The sequence below is a fragment of the Phyllobates terribilis genome, unplaced genomic scaffold (genome assembly GCF_046119375.1).
Source record: "Phyllobates terribilis strain yellow unplaced genomic scaffold, ASM4611937v1 Scaffold_9__5_contigs__length_417890890, whole genome shotgun sequence".
Taxonomy (NCBI): domain Eukaryota; kingdom Metazoa; phylum Chordata; class Amphibia; order Anura; family Dendrobatidae; genus Phyllobates; species Phyllobates terribilis.
The window spans coordinates 5,910,405-5,930,414 of record NW_027362769.1 but is presented as its reverse complement, the minus strand read 5'-3'; the positions used below and the strand labels follow the sequence as shown (position 1 = coordinate 5,930,414).

At 41.9% G+C, this 20,010-nt stretch overlaps 1 protein-coding gene across 2 annotated transcripts in view; it reads right to left on the bottom strand.

Moving 5' to 3' along the window:
- The window catches only part of COL5A2 (collagen type V alpha 2 chain), a 386,801-nt gene that overhangs the window by 113,539 nt on the left and 253,252 nt on the right, over nt 1-20,010 (bottom strand). Inside the window, exons 4-8 of one of the 2 annotated variants that reach the window (XM_073646295.1) lie at nt 18,254-18,286; nt 14,090-14,122; nt 5,370-5,423; nt 3,132-3,230; nt 1,088-1,168 (exon numbers count right to left, since the gene is read on the bottom strand). In XM_073646295.1, the coding sequence (XP_073502396.1) occupies nt 1,088-1,168; nt 3,132-3,230; nt 5,370-5,423; nt 14,090-14,122; nt 18,254-18,286 (300 nt within the window). The remainder of the gene's footprint in view (nt 1-1,087; nt 1,169-3,131; nt 3,231-5,369; nt 5,424-14,089; nt 14,123-18,253; nt 18,287-20,010) is intronic. The other variant, XM_073646296.1, reaches the window with a different exon arrangement.

Sequence of the window (20,010 nt, the reverse complement as noted above, 5' to 3'; positions counted from 1 at the left end):
ACAGTCTTGTGATGGTAGGTCCTCCAGTACAGGGCACCGCGATCCGCTGGCAGCCAGGACAGGAGCGCAGCAAGACTCCGGGGGCCATCGGAGGGTAAGTATAGATTTTTTTTTTTTTACCATTCTTTCGGTCACAGTATATAAATCCATGCCGTTTGCATGGATTTATATAGTGTGACCAAGTTGTCAAGCACTTTCCAAGTGATGCTAAAATCGCTTGGAAAGCGCTTGTCAACCCGCATGCGGAAATGCATGTGAAGAACACTTCACATCCGCATGTCCCTGGCAGGAAAACGCATGTAAAATCCACATGTATAATCCGCATGTACAATCCGCATGTACAATCCTCATGTACAATCCTCATGTACAATCCGCATGCGTTTTTTTCTGCCAGGGAGATGCAGAAACGCTCAGGAAAAAATCCTGTGCATTTCTGCATTGTGGGCACATAGCCTTACAGTACCAGCAAAGTCTATGAGATTTCAGAAATCTCATGCACACACCTTGTTTATTTTTCCTGACTGTTTTGCCAAAGAGCTACCTTTTTGCAAAATGAAGCATGTCACTTCTTTCAGCGTTTTTTCAGTGTTTTTCACCCATTGAAAGCAATGAGTAAGTGCAAACACATTGAAAAAAACACAGGTATCAGATTTTGCTGCACTTTTGGTGCCAAAACCTGAAGAAGTTGAATCAGATGTCTTTTTTCTACACTAAACTTTATCAGCACACACAAAAAACAAATGTACCCTGCCAAAAACGCAGCAAAAACAAAGCAAAAAATGCAGCAACAACTAAGCAAAACCTTCTTTTTGTAAGCAGCTCAAAATTTGCATAAAGAAAACTGCAAAAACGCCACGTGTGAACATAGCCTTAAGGTGCAATATGTAGAGTATAAATGGAGGATCTCTTGATCTGTCCTGTGTCTTACATTAGATAATGTGTGATGCCCCTGACTGGAGTTATGCCAGAGGAGGTGACAAATGGTGCTAGGTCTCAGGATGATGCGCAATATGTGCTTACAAAATAACACATATTCCATTGATGTTACTGTTGAGAATTGAAAAACATAAATTTGAATATTTCTTACCACTGAACCAGGCATCAGTCCAACTTGAGACCCAAGTCCAGATTTCTCATCAAAGCCACCTTGCATTTGAGAAGAAAATGGCTATAAAAAAGAAAAAGAGAACTAAAACTAAAGCAAAATGTTTCAGTAATTCATTATAGAGAAGATACAGTCCTGTATTTATGACTGAAATGGGCAGCTACTTAGGCACTTTCTTTACTGTTTAAGGAGGTTGTCCGGTCATACCATATCGAAGATCTATTCTCAGAATAGATCATCAATATGAAATTAGTAGGGTCCAACCTCCAGCATTCCCATGGATCAGCTGTTATCTGCAGGTAGATGTAAACACATAGAACACAGAGGCAGAGCACAGCTCCACCCAGTGGTGAGCGGCCACTGCTGAATAATGCAGAACACCTCCTGTTCTTTATAATAAGAGCTGTTCTGCAGCACACGACAGCGGCTGCTAACTATTGAATGGCTCTGTGCTCTGCATCTCCCTTCCATGTGTCTATGTCCAGCCCCTGCCAAAGCTGTTTTCTGGTGATCACTACTAGACCCTCCCATCTAATTCTTGATATATCCTATTGACAGGTCTTAATATGGTGTTACTGCACAACCCCTTTAAACTGTCCACACAGGAGCTTCTTGATTGTTTTTGACATGTAAAACTTTAAAGGAATCTGTCAGCAGGATTTCACACCCCAAGTTATTTATATCTGCAGGTAGCTTTTTCAAAGACAAGTCCAGCAATTTGTTTATATGGCCAGTCCGTTATTGATAAATCAGTGTATGAATTTATAATTTATATGGAATGAGGCTTAAGAGCTATGGTAGATCTAATGCCTTTGTTGCTCCAGCCAGCGATGCCGCCTCCTGCTTGACTGATGACTCCTTTTCTTGAAGTCACACATCATAGAGGCTGTCAGTCAGGCAGGAGGAGGTGATGAATGAGGAATAGAGCTGAAGTGACAGAGGCTTCATATCTACCATAGTGGTTGAGCCTCATTTGCACATCAGTTCAAATGCTGATTTCTCAGTAAATGGACTTGTCATGTAAAGGTATTGTCTGTGAAAGAGCTACATGCGAATATATAGTTAGTTTGCGGGGGGGGGGGGGGGGTAAAATCCTGCAGACAGAATTCTTTTAAAGCAATAATGTATCATTGATTTACAAATGCTTGCATTTCACCAACGTGTAAAACTTAAAAAAAATAAATAAAATATGCACATTATTTTTCTAGGAATGGTGATATGGACATTCACAATGTAAAGCAGTGATACAGTGACATTGTTACAGTGATATAGTGCTATAACAGGGGTGGGGAACTGTTTTTCTGCTAAGGGCCATTTGGATATATATACCATCCTCCAGGAGCCGTACAAATCAGGCGCTGACTTCACTCACAAAGTATGTCCTGACGCTGGCACTGGTGTCAGGACGTAATCTTTCATTGCACGCCCCTCAGCACTCAGTAGTGAACACTGCGTGTGCGTACTCACAGAGCAAGAAGAAATTAAAGGGCTGCTGGTTGGCAAAATACAGCTTCTGGTCCAAGCACTGCGGTCCCCAGGAATCTGCCCGGGTGCTGGATAAAAGGTCATCAAGGGCTGTAAATGGCCCTCCGGCCTGAGATTCACCACCCCTGTGCTACAGTGACATTATTTTTTTTGCAGCAGGAGGCCTATAGAATGCTGCCATCCTGAAACATGTCCTCTTTAGTATTTCTCTATCCACTTTTTCCTAGTTTTAGGTCACTGTTTCTATCCGCACACATGGCAGATATACAACACATTATACACCTACAATAACACTACATGTTTCCATTGCACAGCTATAAACCTTGTCATGAAGAGTTACTAAGATGATTTCACGATTAGTCTCAAATTTACCAATGTTCCCAAACAAATTCTATTAAGTGTACTTAATACAAGCTATCATATGTTATATACTCATTATGTGACATGAGTGATATTGGTATATTATGTCTTATTTATCTTGAAGCAAATGCCCTGCATGTTTAACTACATTTAATATAAAAAGTTATCAGTCTTTACTTACATGACTTCCAGGGAGAGAAGGATGCCCAGGAGGACCTGGGTCACCAGGCTGTCCAGGAATACCAGGTTCTCCATCGATTCCACCAGGCCCTCGAGCACCCTTGAGAAAAATGTTAAAGAATGGGTTTCTTTTGTCATGTACAGTTATAATAACAAATTTAATTCAGGAGGCACAGTTATGACGCTGATCCAGCAAAAATGTCAGTTTCATTATCAGTTCTTATGCTTATCTGAAGGTGACATAGGGAGATTTCATTTCATACAAATACAAATGTAATTTTTTTATTACTTGACAGGTTTTCTAATTGTTCCAAATTGAAGATTTTTATTTTGTTGACCAATGACGTTCCAGATGTGCCTAATGGGAGACAAGTCCAGAGACTATGCAGGTCATTGTAGCACTTTTATGTCAAGTAGGCTGCTCGAAGTTGCACGGTTTTTAATATTAGACAGTGTGAGACTGTTCCGAATGGGTTCACCTTGTCGATGGTGGGATGGCTTACATACCATTTTTGATCAAAAACAGTGTTACTAAGAACCCTATTTTATTTAGAAGCCTTACTTTTTATTTATTTCCAGCAGGGTTTTTGTTCATTTTGCTTCTTGTAGCTTTTTCAAAGTCGCACGAGCAACATGCGGTCTGGCATTGTCACTTTGAAAAAAGGCTCCTTGGACACTTTGGAGAAATAGCAGTACCATTTCTAGAAATGTGCTACAACGTCCTGCAGCATCTCTGTCCTTGTCCTGGATCTTCTTGATGGGAGACATCATTGGTTGGCAATTGCAAAGAGACCAGCAGAGGATCTTGATGATTTTCATGCCAAAGTACATTCAACATGGCAGAACATTTCTCAGACAACCATTAATAACCTTATCGGTAGCAGCCAAGGTGTGTGAGTGTATTTCTGCACGTGGTGCTCATATTCAACGCTGAGTAAATCAAGAAGTTTTAAAAAATATGTTTCCATCTTTTCATCATTTGCATATCATTAACCTGTCTATCGATCCTGCGATTTTCATAATTCCATGACTTTTCCTTGTTGGTTCTGCGATTTCAGTGTTGAGGAGTGTAATATTACCGTGCTGCAGTACTTCAAACCTGACTTTCTACTTATTAGGTCCATGGATACAGTATATCCAAAAATACTTCATTCTTTTTTTTTTGCCTCTGATATAGTTGATTAAAGCTGCCAGTAAAATAGGGGGCACATGAGGATATGGTATAATCCATGGTTATGGTGATACTTTGTAATTCTAGTTCGATAACATAAAAACTAGAAATGTAAAATATGAATCTTCCTAAGCAAATTTGCTTTATCTTAGATTTGAAACAGTTCATGCAAATGATTATAAATATTTGTGGATGATTTATTTCTAAATTCTTAAACATATATGAAAAAAATCAGTGTAATAGAACCCCCGTATTTATGTTACTGTGATTCATGACATTTTTGGTATCACATGAAGTATGGTCACATTGAATTGTGTCCTCACTACTACTCTGTGAAGCAGCACTGACATCCAGTGTTCATGAGGAGCAAATGCAAATGGCTCCCGTCCATTATCATTACTGATGGAGGGAGAGGGAGAGGGAGAGTGGGAGTTATCACCCAGGAATATAAGAACATGACATCTCTATGGCATGCTTTTCTATACAGAGCTTTTAAAGAGTTACTAAGCCCTTATAAGTTGTTTTTTTCATATTTCAGTGTCCTTATAAGCAGATTGTGGGTGTCCAGGTCCTGAGACCCCCACTGATTGTTTAAATCTCCCCACATACATTGAGAGGTGGGGAGATTTCCCCACATACATTATAAGCAGGAGCACACATACAGTGTGGAGCATGGCTTGAGTAGAAAACATAGGCTAAATAGCTTATGTTTTCCATTGAAACTGCATCCCGAACTGTAGTACTTGGAGGAAAGCCACACAAACATGGGGAGAACACACAGAAAATCCACGTACATGAACCCTGAACTTCAACAATGCTAATCACTAAACTGCTGGGACAAATACAATTCTGGAGGAGAAAAAAACAAAAAACTAAAAATGTGAACTCATTTCCATTTCATGTATATTTTAAAAACATGGTTATGTAAATTATTACTATTAAATATTTCATCTATATTCTTCCTCAATTTCAGCAATAAACTGGATAATTATACACACAATTAAAGTTTGTTTGGCAACATCATTGTATAGTAAATGTATGATGAATCTATGATGAACATTAACTTACAGGTTTCCCCTTTGGGCCCCTTTCCCCTCTTGGTCCTTGGGAGCCTGGTGGTCCCTGTTGAAAATAAAATCTCACTGTTATTAAACGCCTTTGCCATACACAGATGATGAAGATATATAACATAATAACAAAATATAATAAAAAGAGATTAGTATTAGTAATGCACTGATAGCATTGCACCAAACCTCTGTCAATAAGACTATCTTTATAGATCTATGGATCACAGGGACTCGTCATCTAATTAATGCTTCCCAACCGCAGTTGGCATGAATCAGACACCGGCTTCATTACTGCAGACATGTTTGTTATACTGCAAAACGCAGGGGAAGTCCAGAGAAGGCATACTTTATAAGGGCACCTGGCGACCACGTGTCCTCAGTGGCTTCTCACTGCCCCGATCACCTGAATTAACATCATTCCATTGGCAGGTTCCCTTTAATTCTAATTTCTTTGAAGTCTAGAAGCGTCCACATTTATCTCTTTTTATGTTTCCCCCTCTGGATCAATATAAAAAAGCAGCAATCTGAACTGGATGAACTTGTGTCTATTACTAGATTGCCATTAAGAGTCAGTAATTTTGTCTTGTCATGTAATTGTTAAGGTTAACGATACTGAAGAGTCTGCAGTATGAAGGTTGTGTTTGGGAACATGCTATTGGGCTTGGCACAAGCTAAACAAAGAATGTCCTTCTTCATTCAATCCCTATGGCCTTAATGGAGAACACATACTGTACAGGCTCAGACTGTCCCATAGAAGAACAGGTGAATCCTCCGGTGGGCCCCTCTGCAGAAGTGGGCATCACTCTATATGAACAGTAGTTGGCAGAATATACTTTATCCACTATGTACAGACAAAGGCATAATTCTTTTAACAAACTACCCAGTTAATTATTAAAGAGGGCCTATCGCCTTCACACATCCTATGGTATATTACAGTAAGGAGACTTGTAGAAATAAATAAACTACTTTTTGAAGAATGATGACTACCATTACATAAATTGTGTTATGAGAAAATCAGTTTATGGGAGCCGCCATCTTGGGATTGGCAGATCAGCGTGCTGTGTTCTAATGAGACACGCCCCCAGATTACAGGCTGGTTGCTAGGCAGCACCTCTGGTCAGCAGTTGTTTAGCAACCCTAACAGCTCATTTCCCAAACAGCACCGTTATAGGAACACGGAAAGTGTATATAAAGGGGTTTTCTATCTATACTGTATATACTGTGTGTGGAGCCAGAAAAAAGGCTACAGAGTACACACAGCAAGTGTGACTGTGTATATGTATGTACATATAATTATATATATCGACGCAGCACTCCAGTGGAAATGATTTCCATTGGAGTGCTGCCTTTTCTTATACTTGGAGGCTTTTGCCTGGTTGCTTGGGGAAGTATTGAACCCACAATAGTACTGTGCTGCTATTATACACACACCTATAATATAACCAGAGATGTCACGCATTGTGGCGCTGGAGTCAGCGCATGTGTATATCGCGCTATGGCGCCGTAGTGCTGGCGCCAATGCTGCAGACACATGCGGCCAATCAGTCACTCACTACTCATATGCCACGCTCCTGGCCAGGGCCTCCACCTCGGTGATCCTGACTCCCCGCCATCTCTTCATCCCGGGAAAGGAGCGGCCTCCTACAACCTGTATCACACGCAATAATAAAATGACGCGAGAGTCAGCGAGTGCGCATACCGCAGTCTCCAGCACCATTTTATGTAAGATACTATACACAGTGTCTTCAATAAAATGGCGCTGTATATCACGGGATGCGCACGCATTGACTCTGGCGCTATTTTATTGAAGAATTCTACTACAATGTCAATATAGCAGTGCGTACACGCCAGTCGTCGCCATTATCCCTATGGCCGGCACGTGTGCAGTGCTATGTTGACATTGTAGTACAATACTTCAATAAAATGTGCCGAAATCAGCGCGTGCACATACAGTGGTCTTCAGCGCCTTTTTGTTTTAAGATACTCTATATGCGAATTCACAGACACAGTGTCTTAAAAAAAAATGGCACCGGAAGGCATGGTATACGCACACGCTGACTTCGGCGCCATTTTATTGAAGTATTGTACTACAAAATTTAACGGAACCTGTCAACAGAAATAAGACTATTAACCTGCAGATATGTGGTTAATCTGCAGGTTAATAGTGTTACTATGCTGCCCAGTGCCTGCACGCAGCTGAATCCAGCGAGGAGAAAATTAACTTTATTCTCCTCGCCATCATTCGGTTTCAGTCATGGGGGTGGGGGCGGTTCAGTCATCGCATTGACTAAAGAAAGCGGCTCTAACCGCACCCCCGACTGACAGCTGTGCCCCAATGCAGAGCCAGTGTCAGTCATATATACTGTATGTATATTACACACACATATACATTATATATATATATATACACAAACACGCACATATATATACTTACAGGGCAGCGCTCCAGCTCACTGCCTGGTGAGTTATGGAGGAAGTTATAGGACTACCGCAGACCCAGAGCTGATTGTGCTGTAGCAGCAGATGCAGAGCAGGATCACTGGGTTACTGCTGACTCACTGGCAGGATAGTTACCAATGTATACAGCAACCCAGTGATCCTGCTCTGCATCTCCTCTTACCCCTAGCTGGGCATCTCTAGTATCATTTACAGAGGGCAGACCAGCAGATTACTGATCACTTTCCCTTGGTTCAATGCATCATAGGAGAGTGAGGTCAGCATAGCAGAGGAGCTTGGGGAGGCTCAGTTTAGTGAGAGGCTCCTGCCAAGAAAGGCAGTTTTTCTACCACTTGGTATATGCCTTGATTATAATTTTTTTGTCAAATAATTGATATTTTTACTTGAGCTTTTAAATAAAATACTAATAAATTTAGTGATAGGTTCGCTTTAAATAGAAGGGCAGCACGGTGGCTCAGTGGTTAGCACCTGGAGTCAATGCTATTGGTGGGCCCTTCGCACCTCAGTCTGACACTGAGCACATAGCAAGAAAGTGGAGATCATGTTATTTCCTGGCTGACTTCATACATCCTGCTGAATGAAATGCTCCATATGGGCTATCTGCAGCTGCTCAGGATAATAGAGGTTTATGCAGATTCTAAAACTTTGGCATCTGCAGACAGTTTTTGAATTTCTAAGCTGTTTCCTCTGTTCTCTGCTGTTTAATATTCTTTAAATTATCTATTTCTTGTTCTAAACATTGTCATTTTCAAGCTAGCCTTAAAGGGATGGTCTGAAATATGAATTCATTTTCATCCTAAATCCCTATGTATTTAATGCCATAATCAAATCTGTTTTCTAATACTGTTTAATTAAAAATTCCCTGTTCTTACCTAACTAAACTATCCAACTGCTTTATTTTTTTTTACTTCCTCTTTGATGACACTTTGTTTGAGGAACCCAGTGCATGCTGGGACACTCAACTGAAGCATCATCAGAGGGTGTAGGCTGTGGTCCCTGCTGCAGCCTCTGCCCCCTCCCTGAAACTAAGCATCATAGTGACCTTTGTTTAAGGGGATGGTCCTTGCATTATGTGTACTGTGTGATGTGCACAATGACAGTGTGCTCTCTCGCCAGCTCATATAAGATAGTAATGAGCCGGCACGAGAGCGCACTGTCAGTGTGCATTGTCAGAATACCTGGCATGCAGAGACCAGATCCACCCCCACATGTGATGTTTAGATTATGCTATTAAATATATAGGCCTTCCTTAAAGGGAGTCTATCGCCTCCTAAGGCTGTGTGCCCACTATACGTTTTTTAAGCATTTCCGCAGCAGCAATTCCGCTGCAGAAACACTTAAAAAACGCTTGGTAGAAGGTCTGCCATGTTCCCCAATGATAATCTGCATGTGCTGTGCACATGATGCGGAAATTTCCGCTGCGAATTATCACTGCGGAAAAATCCGTAGCTCTACCATTAAATTTGCGTAAACGCTGCGTTTTCACTGCCATTGACTTGCATTGGAACGCTTGGATTCCGCATCGTGGGCACATAGCCTTACATTAATTGTATGGCTTAATATTGAGCACACGTAGCCATCTATACACAGCAGGAGGCCACACGTAGTCTTCTATACACAGCGGGAGGCCGCACGTAGTCTTCTATACACAGCGGGAGGCCGCACGGTGCCATCTATACACAGCAGGAGGCCGCACGAAGCCATCTATACACAGCGAGATGTCGCACGTAGCCATCTATACACAGCAGGAGGCCCCACGTAGCCATCTATACACAGCAGGAGGCCACACAAAGCCATCTATACACAGCGAGAGGTCGCACGTAGCCATCTATACACAGCAGAAGGCCGCGCGGTGCCATCTATACGCAGCGGGAGGCCACACGGCACCCCCCCAGAGACAGCAGGAGGCCGCACGCAGTCATGCACACACACAAACATATACAGACATATACATACACGCATAAACACATTTGAAACACAAAAATACATATAAACAGACATCACACAATGATATCTGCCTGCACACACACACACACTCACACACACACTCACCAACCCCAGGCTCGGCTCCAGTAGTCCAGCTTCTCTCCGGTACAGCAGTGCAGGTTGGGCGCGCACTGCGTGACGTCACACTAGCAGACACGTCCGCGCACAGGGCCGTGTCTCCTAGTTGTGACGCGGCCAGGCCTGCACACAGGGAAGTTAACAGGTGCAGTGCTGGCCCGGCCGAAGAAGAAGCAGCGGCCGTGCGCCGCTGCTGGAAGAGCGGCCACTGTCTGCCGGTATGTGCCGCAGAGCTGCACATTTTATAATGAGGGCAATCTGGCCATGGATCCCCCGGAGCCCCGGGCGGTATCCCAGATTGCCTTCATTATAATCCGCCTATGAAGGCGCATCTATACCTTCTTATTGCCTCCTAAATGAGTGACCAATAATTGGCCATAATATTATATTGCTGTTGTTTTGTATTTACTCTATTTAATATATCTTTTATAAAAGTGACATTTTATCCTTATGACTATATTTGATACTTAGTGTTTAAGTCGGTGATATTCTAGTCTTTCTTACACTAATTAATTACAAATCGGTGAAAGTTATGAATAGATTTGGCAAACTGCATGAACCAATATGATAAATCTGGTGCATTTTAAGACAGTCTAGGCAACATGAACTTTCTATGAATTAGACTGTATAGATACAGCTTTGCCAGTCAGACTTTCAGTGCTTCATGCTGATCTACTGTGTTACATTTTGATTCAGGATGCAGGCACTTAGTGATTGCCTGATATTGCATTGTATTTAGACTGTGATGAGGCTAGCAAGTAGTGAGCATTGTTAACACGGCTGCAAGGTATTGATTATCGCAGTATATTGACAGGCCCTAGGTGAATATTCACCACTGCGGGCAGGATAGCCTTTAGGTTATGTTCACACACGTCGAGTTTTGCTGCCTATTTTGCAGCAGATCTTTATGCAAATTTAGTCTATGAGAAACCAGAATTCTCTGTTCACACATTGCTTTTTGTTTGCTGCATATTTTCCTCCTGGCTTGCATATTTGGAAAATAGAGCATGTCACTTCTTTCAGCATTTTTGCAGCAGAATACGCACCAGCGTTTTTGCTGCGTATTTGCTGTGTTTTTTCACCCATAGGAAGTAATGGATGGTCAAAAAACGCAGCCAATATACAGCAAAAAATGCAACAAAACCAGCTGTTTTCCTGCCAGAGAAAAGTTAGCAGCATATTTGCAGCAGAAAAAAAACACAACGTGTGTGAGCATAGCCTTAGCGTCTTGGTTAGAGGCATGTCTTCATTAAAGGGGTCGTCGACTACTATGACAACCCGTTCTCAATCTGAATGTTTGGCCCTGCTAAAATCAAAACACTCAGGCTGCGTGCCCAGGAAGCATTTTCCAAGCGTTTATGCTGCGGAATTTACGCAGCGTAAACGCTTGGGAAACGCTTGTTAATCCGTCCCCCATGGTCCCCAATGACAAGCCGCAATGTCAATGCCCATGCTGCGGATTTTTCCGCAGCATTTATGCTGCGCTCAAAAATCCGCAGCATGTCCATTAATTTTGCGGACACGCAGCGTAATCGCCGCCATTGACTTGCATTGGACCCCGTGACATCCGCATCACTACATGTGCACAAGAGGATATCACATGGTTCAATAAGCGGATGGTACCCAGGTCTGGAGGAGAAGATACTCTCATTCAGACCTGGGTACCATAGAAACTGTAAAAAAAAAATGTAAAATAAAAAATAAAGATTATACTCAACTTCCGATGTCCTCCCGGTGTTTTCTCCCCTCCGTCCGGTCTCTTCCACTGCTCGCGCTGTTGTGAAGGACCTGCCATGACGTCATTGAGTCATGTGACCTGACACATGACTGAATGACATCACCGCAGGTCCTTCACGCCACCGCGAGCAGTGCAAGAGACCGGACGCGGCGGAGATAGCACCGGGAGGACATCGGAAGGTAAGTATAATCTTTATTTTTTATTTTTTACCATTCTTATTCTTTTTTTTTTAACTAACTTGGTCACACTACTATAAATCCATGCCGATTGCATGGATTTATATAGTGTGAACAAGTTGTCAAGCACTTTTCCAAGTGATGCTAAAATCGCTTGGAAAAGCGCTTGATAACCCGCATGCAGAAATGCATGCAAAAACGCTTCACAAACGCTTCTACCTGGCGGGAAAAACGCATGTAAAATCTGCATGCGTTTTTCCTGCCAGGGAGAAGCGTAAAAAATATGCAGCATTTCTGCATCGTGGGCACATAGCCTTATACTCACCTCCCATGCCGATGCCATTCCAGAGGTGTCAGCACTTTTATACTCCTGAGGCTCACGTGAGGTTTAGGCTTAGTGCCCATGATGCAGAAATGAAGCAGAAATTTTCCTGAGCATTTCTGCATCTCCTTGGCAGAAAAACGCATGCGGTTTTCCCATGCGTTTTTGACGCATTTTTGCATGCGTATTTGCAATGCGTTTTTCCAATGCATTGTATAGGCAAATACGCATGCAGAAACGCACAAGAATTGGTCATGTTCATATTTTTTCTGCGAGTAAAATCCACGCAGAAAAAATCCTGACCATGTGCACAGAACTTGCAGAATGTCATAGGAAGTCATGGGATAAGGTATGCAATGCGTTTCTGGAGCGTTTACGCGCTGCAAATCCACACCAAAAAGAGCACAAAAAACGCATCATGGGCACACAGCCTAAGTCACGTGAGCCCTGCACCCAATCAGCGCCTCCAGATGTATAAGTAATCAAGAGTAATCAAGAGGAAGTGAGAGCTACGGCTGGCCACTTACTTCCTCTTGATTACTTACATGTCTGAAGGTGGAGACAGTGACGCCAGCGGGAAGGTGAGTGCCGACACCACTGAAACCACTGGTGCCAACACACTAGGTGAGTACAGGTGTTTTTATTTTAATGGGGCAAACATTCAGATCGAGAAGGGGTTGTCCTAGTAGTGGACAAACCCTTTACATGTAACATATTACAAGTCTTATTGTTCTGTTTTTTTTTCTGGAACAAATGTTGTATAATATTGAGAGCTTTGTTACCTCTCTATGACATGAGGGTGCAGTTCTTTGCTGTTTTGTCTATTGACCTTAAGCTGTGCAGCATAATGAGCCTGTTGTGTTTCCTGTAATCCCTTCAATAAATTGTATTACACCAGAGCACCAGCAATGTTCGCATAGCCCACAAGCATTGTTAACCACTTCATAACCCAAGACCATCAGAGATTATAGATTTAAATGGTTGTCTGGGGTGGGTCAAAAGTCTACAATCACTCTAAGTGACTGCAGACCTCCAAATTGTGATAGCACGAGTTGCACGCACTGTCACAATTACCCAGTTTTCTCAATGACAGTGGATGGTCACGTGACCGCATATATGTGATTTGTATAATTGCCCTTATGGAGAGATGCTCAATGTGTCAGGTATATGATCAGATATATGCAAATCTCATACATGCGGTCATGTGACTGTCTGCTCGTATCGGAGATACCGGGAAATTGTGAGTGCGTCCCCTGTCACAGTTCGGCAGTCGACAATCTCACAGACTGTCCAATCCCATATCTGGGTATGCCTTTTCACTGCCCTAGACTAGTTAAAACGTTAGCTGTAACCACTTCACTTTCATCCAAGGACCACTCATGATCAGCTCTTATCTGCTCAGTAAAGGCTATCCAGAAAAAACTTTTGTTTGCTTTTCATAATTCATTTTAAAGTATATTATTAAGTCATAGGAATGTAAACGAGTGGTTCCCCCCACAGGATCTTACTTCTGTTAATCAATAGCACAGTTCTCCTGCTTCCTCCTAAAAGTTATGCTGTTGTTGGTCCTGGCAATAAGACACCCACTGCACAATTTATCCTTAGGTCTTATTCACATGACAGTATCTGACATCACTATTTGTGGAAAATAAATGGAGAAATAGCAGGATGGAATGATTTGTACTCATCTTTCTTAATTTGTTACAAAAGCAAATGCAATATGCTGACAGATATACTGGTGCATGAAGGTGGCCTAATAGTTTATCGTCTGGGACCTTTCAAAGTAGGTGAAGATGTCTACACTAAGCAACCCTTTAAAAATAATATTTGCAGCAATAAATAGTGTTTGTGTGTCTTTGTGATCACGTCAAGGGATGGGGCCCACACGTTATTTTTACACATGGACTTTCAATTATAACTGTCCACATTGCACTAATTTGTTACATGATATATTTAATACTTACAGATGGTCCTGGACGTCCTCGAATGCCAGACACCTAGAAAAAAACAATACAATTAAGTTATAAAATGTTCCAACTTAATGAATTTTCACTGAAAAATGAGCATCTTATGCATAGGCTTTTCTTTTAACATTAGTAAGTGAATTTCTTATCTAGATATTTAGCATATACCTACTGAAGAAAGGACAATAATGCTGTACTTGATCTGGAATGATAATGGTAATTGCTACATACAATATAAAAATGACTATGGATATTTCAATATTAACTGCATTTGCATTCGTATGCCATTGCATATCCATTAAAGAAGCACTCTCATCAAAATTTTTATCCTCTTAACATATTCCAACCATCATATTATATAGCACTTTGTAGTTACAATTGCTTATTTTGCCCTTCTACCAGGCTAATGGTTCTCTTTTCCATTAGGTCTATTACTTCACATGATTAGAAACTGACTGGCTGAATCCTTCTAGGCTGGGGGTGGGCAATTAATTTTCCAAAGTGGCCACATGAGAGACCGTGACCGTGAGGGCCGAACCAATAGGCTTAAATTAATTCTGCTCAATATTAATATTAACATATTAATTATAATTATTTAAATTAATATTAATTGTATCACTTAATATTGAGCAGAATTAAGTACGCTGACATCCCCCTATATAATGTATGAGCCCACACACAGCCTCCTATATACTGTAAGAGCCCACACACAGCCCCCTTATACATTATGAGCCCCCACATAGCCTCCTATATTCAATATGAGCCCCAATATAGCCCTCTATATACAGTATAAGCCCTCACATTACCTCCCATATACAGTATTGAGCCCCACATAGCCTCCTACATTCAGTACGAGCACCCACATAGTCTCCTATATACAGTATGAGCCCTCACATAGCCTCCTACATTCAGCATGAGCCCCCACATACCCTCCTATCTCCGATATACAATATGAGCCCCCACAAAGCCTCCTATATACAGTGTGTGCCCCACATAGCCTCCCATATACATTTTGAGCCCCCACATAGCCTCTTATGTACCGCATGTGCCCCACATAGCCTTTTATATACAGCATGTGCCCCACATAACCTATTATATACAGCATGTGCCCTACATAATCTTTTATATACAGCATGTGCCTCACATAGCCTCTTATATACAGTGTGAACTCCACATAGCCTCTTATATACAGTATGAGCCTGAACATAGCCTCCTATATACAGTGTGAGCCCCCACATAGTCTTCATATATACAGTGTGTGGCCCACATAACCTATATAAAGTATGAGCCCCCACATAGTCTACATATATACAGTGTGAGCCCCCATATAGCCTTCATATATAAAGCGTGAGCCCAACATAACCTTCTATACACATTGTGAGCCCCACATAGCCTCCATATATTCAGTGTGAGCCCCACATAGCCTCCTATATACATACAAATATCTCATACACATGAAAAAAAACAACACATAATAACCTCCCTCCCGTTTCCCAGATGCTCTGCTCCTGTCTCCTGTGCAATGAGTCTCAGCAGCGGCGCAATGAAATTGCATCATTTCGTCTGCTGTGTCACGCGCTGATTGGTGGAAGTTAGAACATGTGGCCCCGTCCTCCACCAATGTATTCACCGCTGTCTGCATCTTGAGGATCAGCAGCGGCGGCGGGTGGGTGAGGGCACGATCCAACTCGTGGGCCACTGAATAAGCCCTTTGGCTGTCTCGGTCCACAGGCCGGACTAGAACAGCCAGAGGGTGAGATGTGGCCGGGGGCCGCAGTTTGCCCTGGTCTGTTCTAGGCTCTATGTAGAAACAGCAGGTCAATTTTCCCTGTATGACTCATAGGTCACTGCAAAAGTAAATGGCATGGGTGACGGGTGGAGCAGCAGGGTCAAGAGTTGAAGAGGGGAATGATTTCTGCAGGACAAGATACTTCTTGTCTCTAAATAGAGCAGAGAGAACAGAAAAATTAGCGGGGTAGAAAGGCAAAATAAACAATTGTAAGTACACAGTACTATGTAATATGATGATTGCAATATATTAAGAGGATAAAAACTTTGATGGGAGTGTTTTTTTAAATGCCATTAAAAGAGATGACTTCTGCCCTCAACTGTGTGTATTGGGCCAAAGAAGCTGAATTTTGCAACTATTGCCAATCTTTTGCTAAATAATAAGCTTTGGTCAGTGTAATATATTTAATTTATCAATGAAATGACATCACATTAGAAAGATTGACTGTCCGGTTTAAGGAAGGTTCACACATGAGTTGCATCCAGAAAAGTGGGATTGTTTTTTTCTCACTTGTTATCCGTGTGCAGTCCGCATACAATCTGTATTAATCATTTACAAGACCATTTACAGTTTCCATTGTTATAGAATTGCAATGTATCCATAAAAATTGGATGCTGTACTGTGGCTCCATGAGGCATCTGAGTTTTTTCACACACCCATAAATTTGAATGGGTGAGTCTCATCTGATTTATGAAAAAACTAGTCCATGCTGCAATTTTTTCACACGCAGATTTGATCAGTGAAAAAAATCGCTCATCTGCTCTGCCCCATTGAATAACATTGGTCCGAGTACTGTCCAATTTTTTTCACAACAGCAATCTAACATTGTATAAAGTAAGCACACAGCCTTGTAGAGAATATAGGCCATATAAAAATCACATTTCCATTCTGCAGAAAAAATATGCTTATTAGGGTGCTTGTTGAAACCTTGGTGTGGCCAAGAGGCCTATTAGTCAGCCCACTGGTTTTGCATGCCTCACCTCCCACATTGGTGATTGACAGCACTGGCTTCCCTGAACAACCCAGTACTGTCAGTCACCAGTGAAAGAGGTAGGGTCATGCAAAACCAGTGGGTGGTATGGTGCGCTGAGCTGTTTAGCCAAACAGGATGCATCATACTTAGCATATTTAATTAAAATTACATTTCTGTAGAATGGAGACAGTTACTACAACTCTAAGGCCACATTCACACTTTAAATAGCACTGTGTACTTACAATTGCTCATTTTGCCCTTTGGCCGATTAATTAATCTCTTTTTCCATTATGTCTATGACATAACGTGATTAAAAACAAGCTAGCTGAATCTTTCTAAGCTCAATATATACTGTAGAAACAGGAAGTCTCTTTTCCCTGTACGAGTCATCATTAGAACTACAATTCTACATCACTGCAAAGTCCCTGCCAGGGGGAGGAGTAGAGCTGCTTGGGTCAGAACTTAGAGGAGGATGACTCGTGCAGGGAAAATTGCCCTCCTGTTTCTACATAGAGCTTAGAAAGATTCATCAAGTCTGTCTTTAATCACATAATGCCATAGACCTAATGTAAAAGAGAAGAATTAACTGGGTCATAGGGCAAAATGAGCAAATGTAAGTACACAGTGCTATATAATATGATGATTGCAATATGTTAAGAGGATACAAACTTTGATAGGAGTGCTTCTTTAACATGACAGCTTGATATTAAAATAACTCTTGCCACATAACCAAACATCTATTTTTTTCAGTTTTTATGCATTTAATATTATAGAGGACCTGTCACTTGCTCAAAAATGGTTAAATGCATTGTAACTGTCTCTGAGCTCCTCTGATTCTGTTGTTTTTTTCCCATGTTGTGTTGCATTGTTCCATTGCAGAGATATTCACATTTGTTACTGTTTGAGCGCAGTTTGTGAAATCTGTGCTTGCAGTCCATCTGGGCATTTCTTCAGAGTCTTCTCTGGGAGCATGCGCTTTCACCCCTACCAAACGCTGCCAATCACAACTCACAACTGTGATCAACAGCATCTGGAAGGGAGGAGTGAAGGTGCACACCCCCAGAGAAAACTCTGAAGAAACACCAAGTTAGACTGCAAGCAGAGATTTCACATATAGAGCTCCAAAAGCAATAAATCTGAATCTCTTTGCAATGAGGCACAAAAAGGAAAAAAAGTGTTTGGATCCGGGGAGCTCAGAGATTTTTACAAGGTATTTAATGCAATTTTTTGAGCAAGTGACATATTCTTTTCAATGCCTAAAATTCTGCCAATATATTTTAGATGTACTTAATTTACAGTACGATACATTTCATTACATTATTTTGATTAGATCTTTAAAATAAATCAATTGGAAACTGATGAATTTTCAGGGAAAAAAGCACTAAAAACTACAAAAACTTACAGATGGCACATCACCAGGTTCTCCTTTTTGGCCCTAAAAGAAAAAAATATATACAGATCCATTTAGAAAAAGATAATGGTAAAATCTTTTGGAATAACAGAGTGGCACATGTTTTCCCCTTCAGAAATATAACTTAAAGATGAATGCTGTATATTTCCTTTTAATTATATTGCCTTTGCTTTTTAAAGAATAAAAAATTATCTATTATAAAAGTTAACAATATGTTGCAGTGTGGCAAGAATAGGACAGGACAAGTCATTAAAATCTGACTTTAGTACTTTAGTATGCTCAGAAGCTCCAGGAGCATGCAAATTGCACTGCAAGTTTATTTCTTTTATTTATTTTTTGTTATTTTTAAACTTGAAATGTAATTTGGATACATTTTGTAATACGATTCATTACCTTTCATGCAGAAAATAGTATTTTACTAAGTTTACAGATCCGTACGTCATATCTTCATTGTATGTATACCAAGTGTAAAGACCTGTACTCCAAATCTGGAGAACAGATCCACCTACTATGATTGCAATGGAAGAGCAGTCGACACAGAATGCGTGTGGTCTGTTGGTATACACTGGCCACCGTGAGAGAAGCCCATGGGCGAGGTCTATGCGGGGCTCTTACTGTGACTGTAGTGTGTACTTCGCCTTACACCCTAGTGTAGAGAATAGGCTTGTGCTTGTCACCGTGGCACAGGCTGCATGTCTGATTTCCACACAAGTTCTCAGGGACCATTGCTCCTGAACAGCTCTCTCTGAAACCCTGATCTGTGGCCCTGGTGACAAGCATAGCATGTTCTATACAAGGTTGTCTAGAGAAGAACATGCTGCAGACACAGTGGGAGCTCTGGGCAGGCCCACCTCATGCACCCCTGTCCCCTGGTTTGTGGCCCTGGTGACAAGCTTAGCATGTTCTCTTCTATATAAGGTTGTCTAGAGGAGAACATGCTGCAGACACAGTGGCAGCTCTGGGCAGGCCCAGCTCATGCACCCCTGTCCCCTGATCTGTGGCCCTGGTGACAAGCTTAGCATGTACCCTTTATACAAGGTTGTCTAGAGAAGAACATGCTGCAGACACAATGGGAGCTCTGGTAGGCCCGGCTCATGCACTCCTGTCCCCTGATCTGTGGCCCTGGTGACAAGCGTAGCATGTTCTCTTCTACACATGGTTGTCTAGAGAAGAACATGCTGCAGACACAGTGGAAGCTCTGGCAGTCCCAGCACATGCACTCCTGTCCCCTGATCTGTGGCCTGGGTGACAAGCGTAGCATGTTTTCTTCTATATAAGGTTGTCTAGACAAGAACATGCTGCAGACACAGTGGCAGCTCTGCTCAGGCCCAGCTCATGCACTCCTGTCCCCTGATCTGTGGCCCTGGTGACAAGCCTAGCATGTTCTCTTCTGCACAAGGTTGTCTAGAGAAGAACATGCTGCAGACATAGTGGGAGCTCTGGCAGGCTCAGGTTATGCACTCCTGTCCCCTGATCTGTGGCCCATGGTGTCAAGCATAGCATGTTCTCTTCTATATATGGTTGTTTAGAGAGGTACTTGCTGCAGACACAGTGGAAGCTCTGGGCAGGCCAAGCTAGTGCACTCATGTCCTCAGATCTGTGGGACCTTGTGACAAGCTTAGCATGTCCCCTTTATACAAGGTTGTCTAGAGAAGAACTTGCTGCAGACACAGTGGAAGCTCTGGGCAGGCCCAGCACATGCACTCATGTCCTCAGATCTGTGGGACCTTGTGACAAGCTTAGCATGT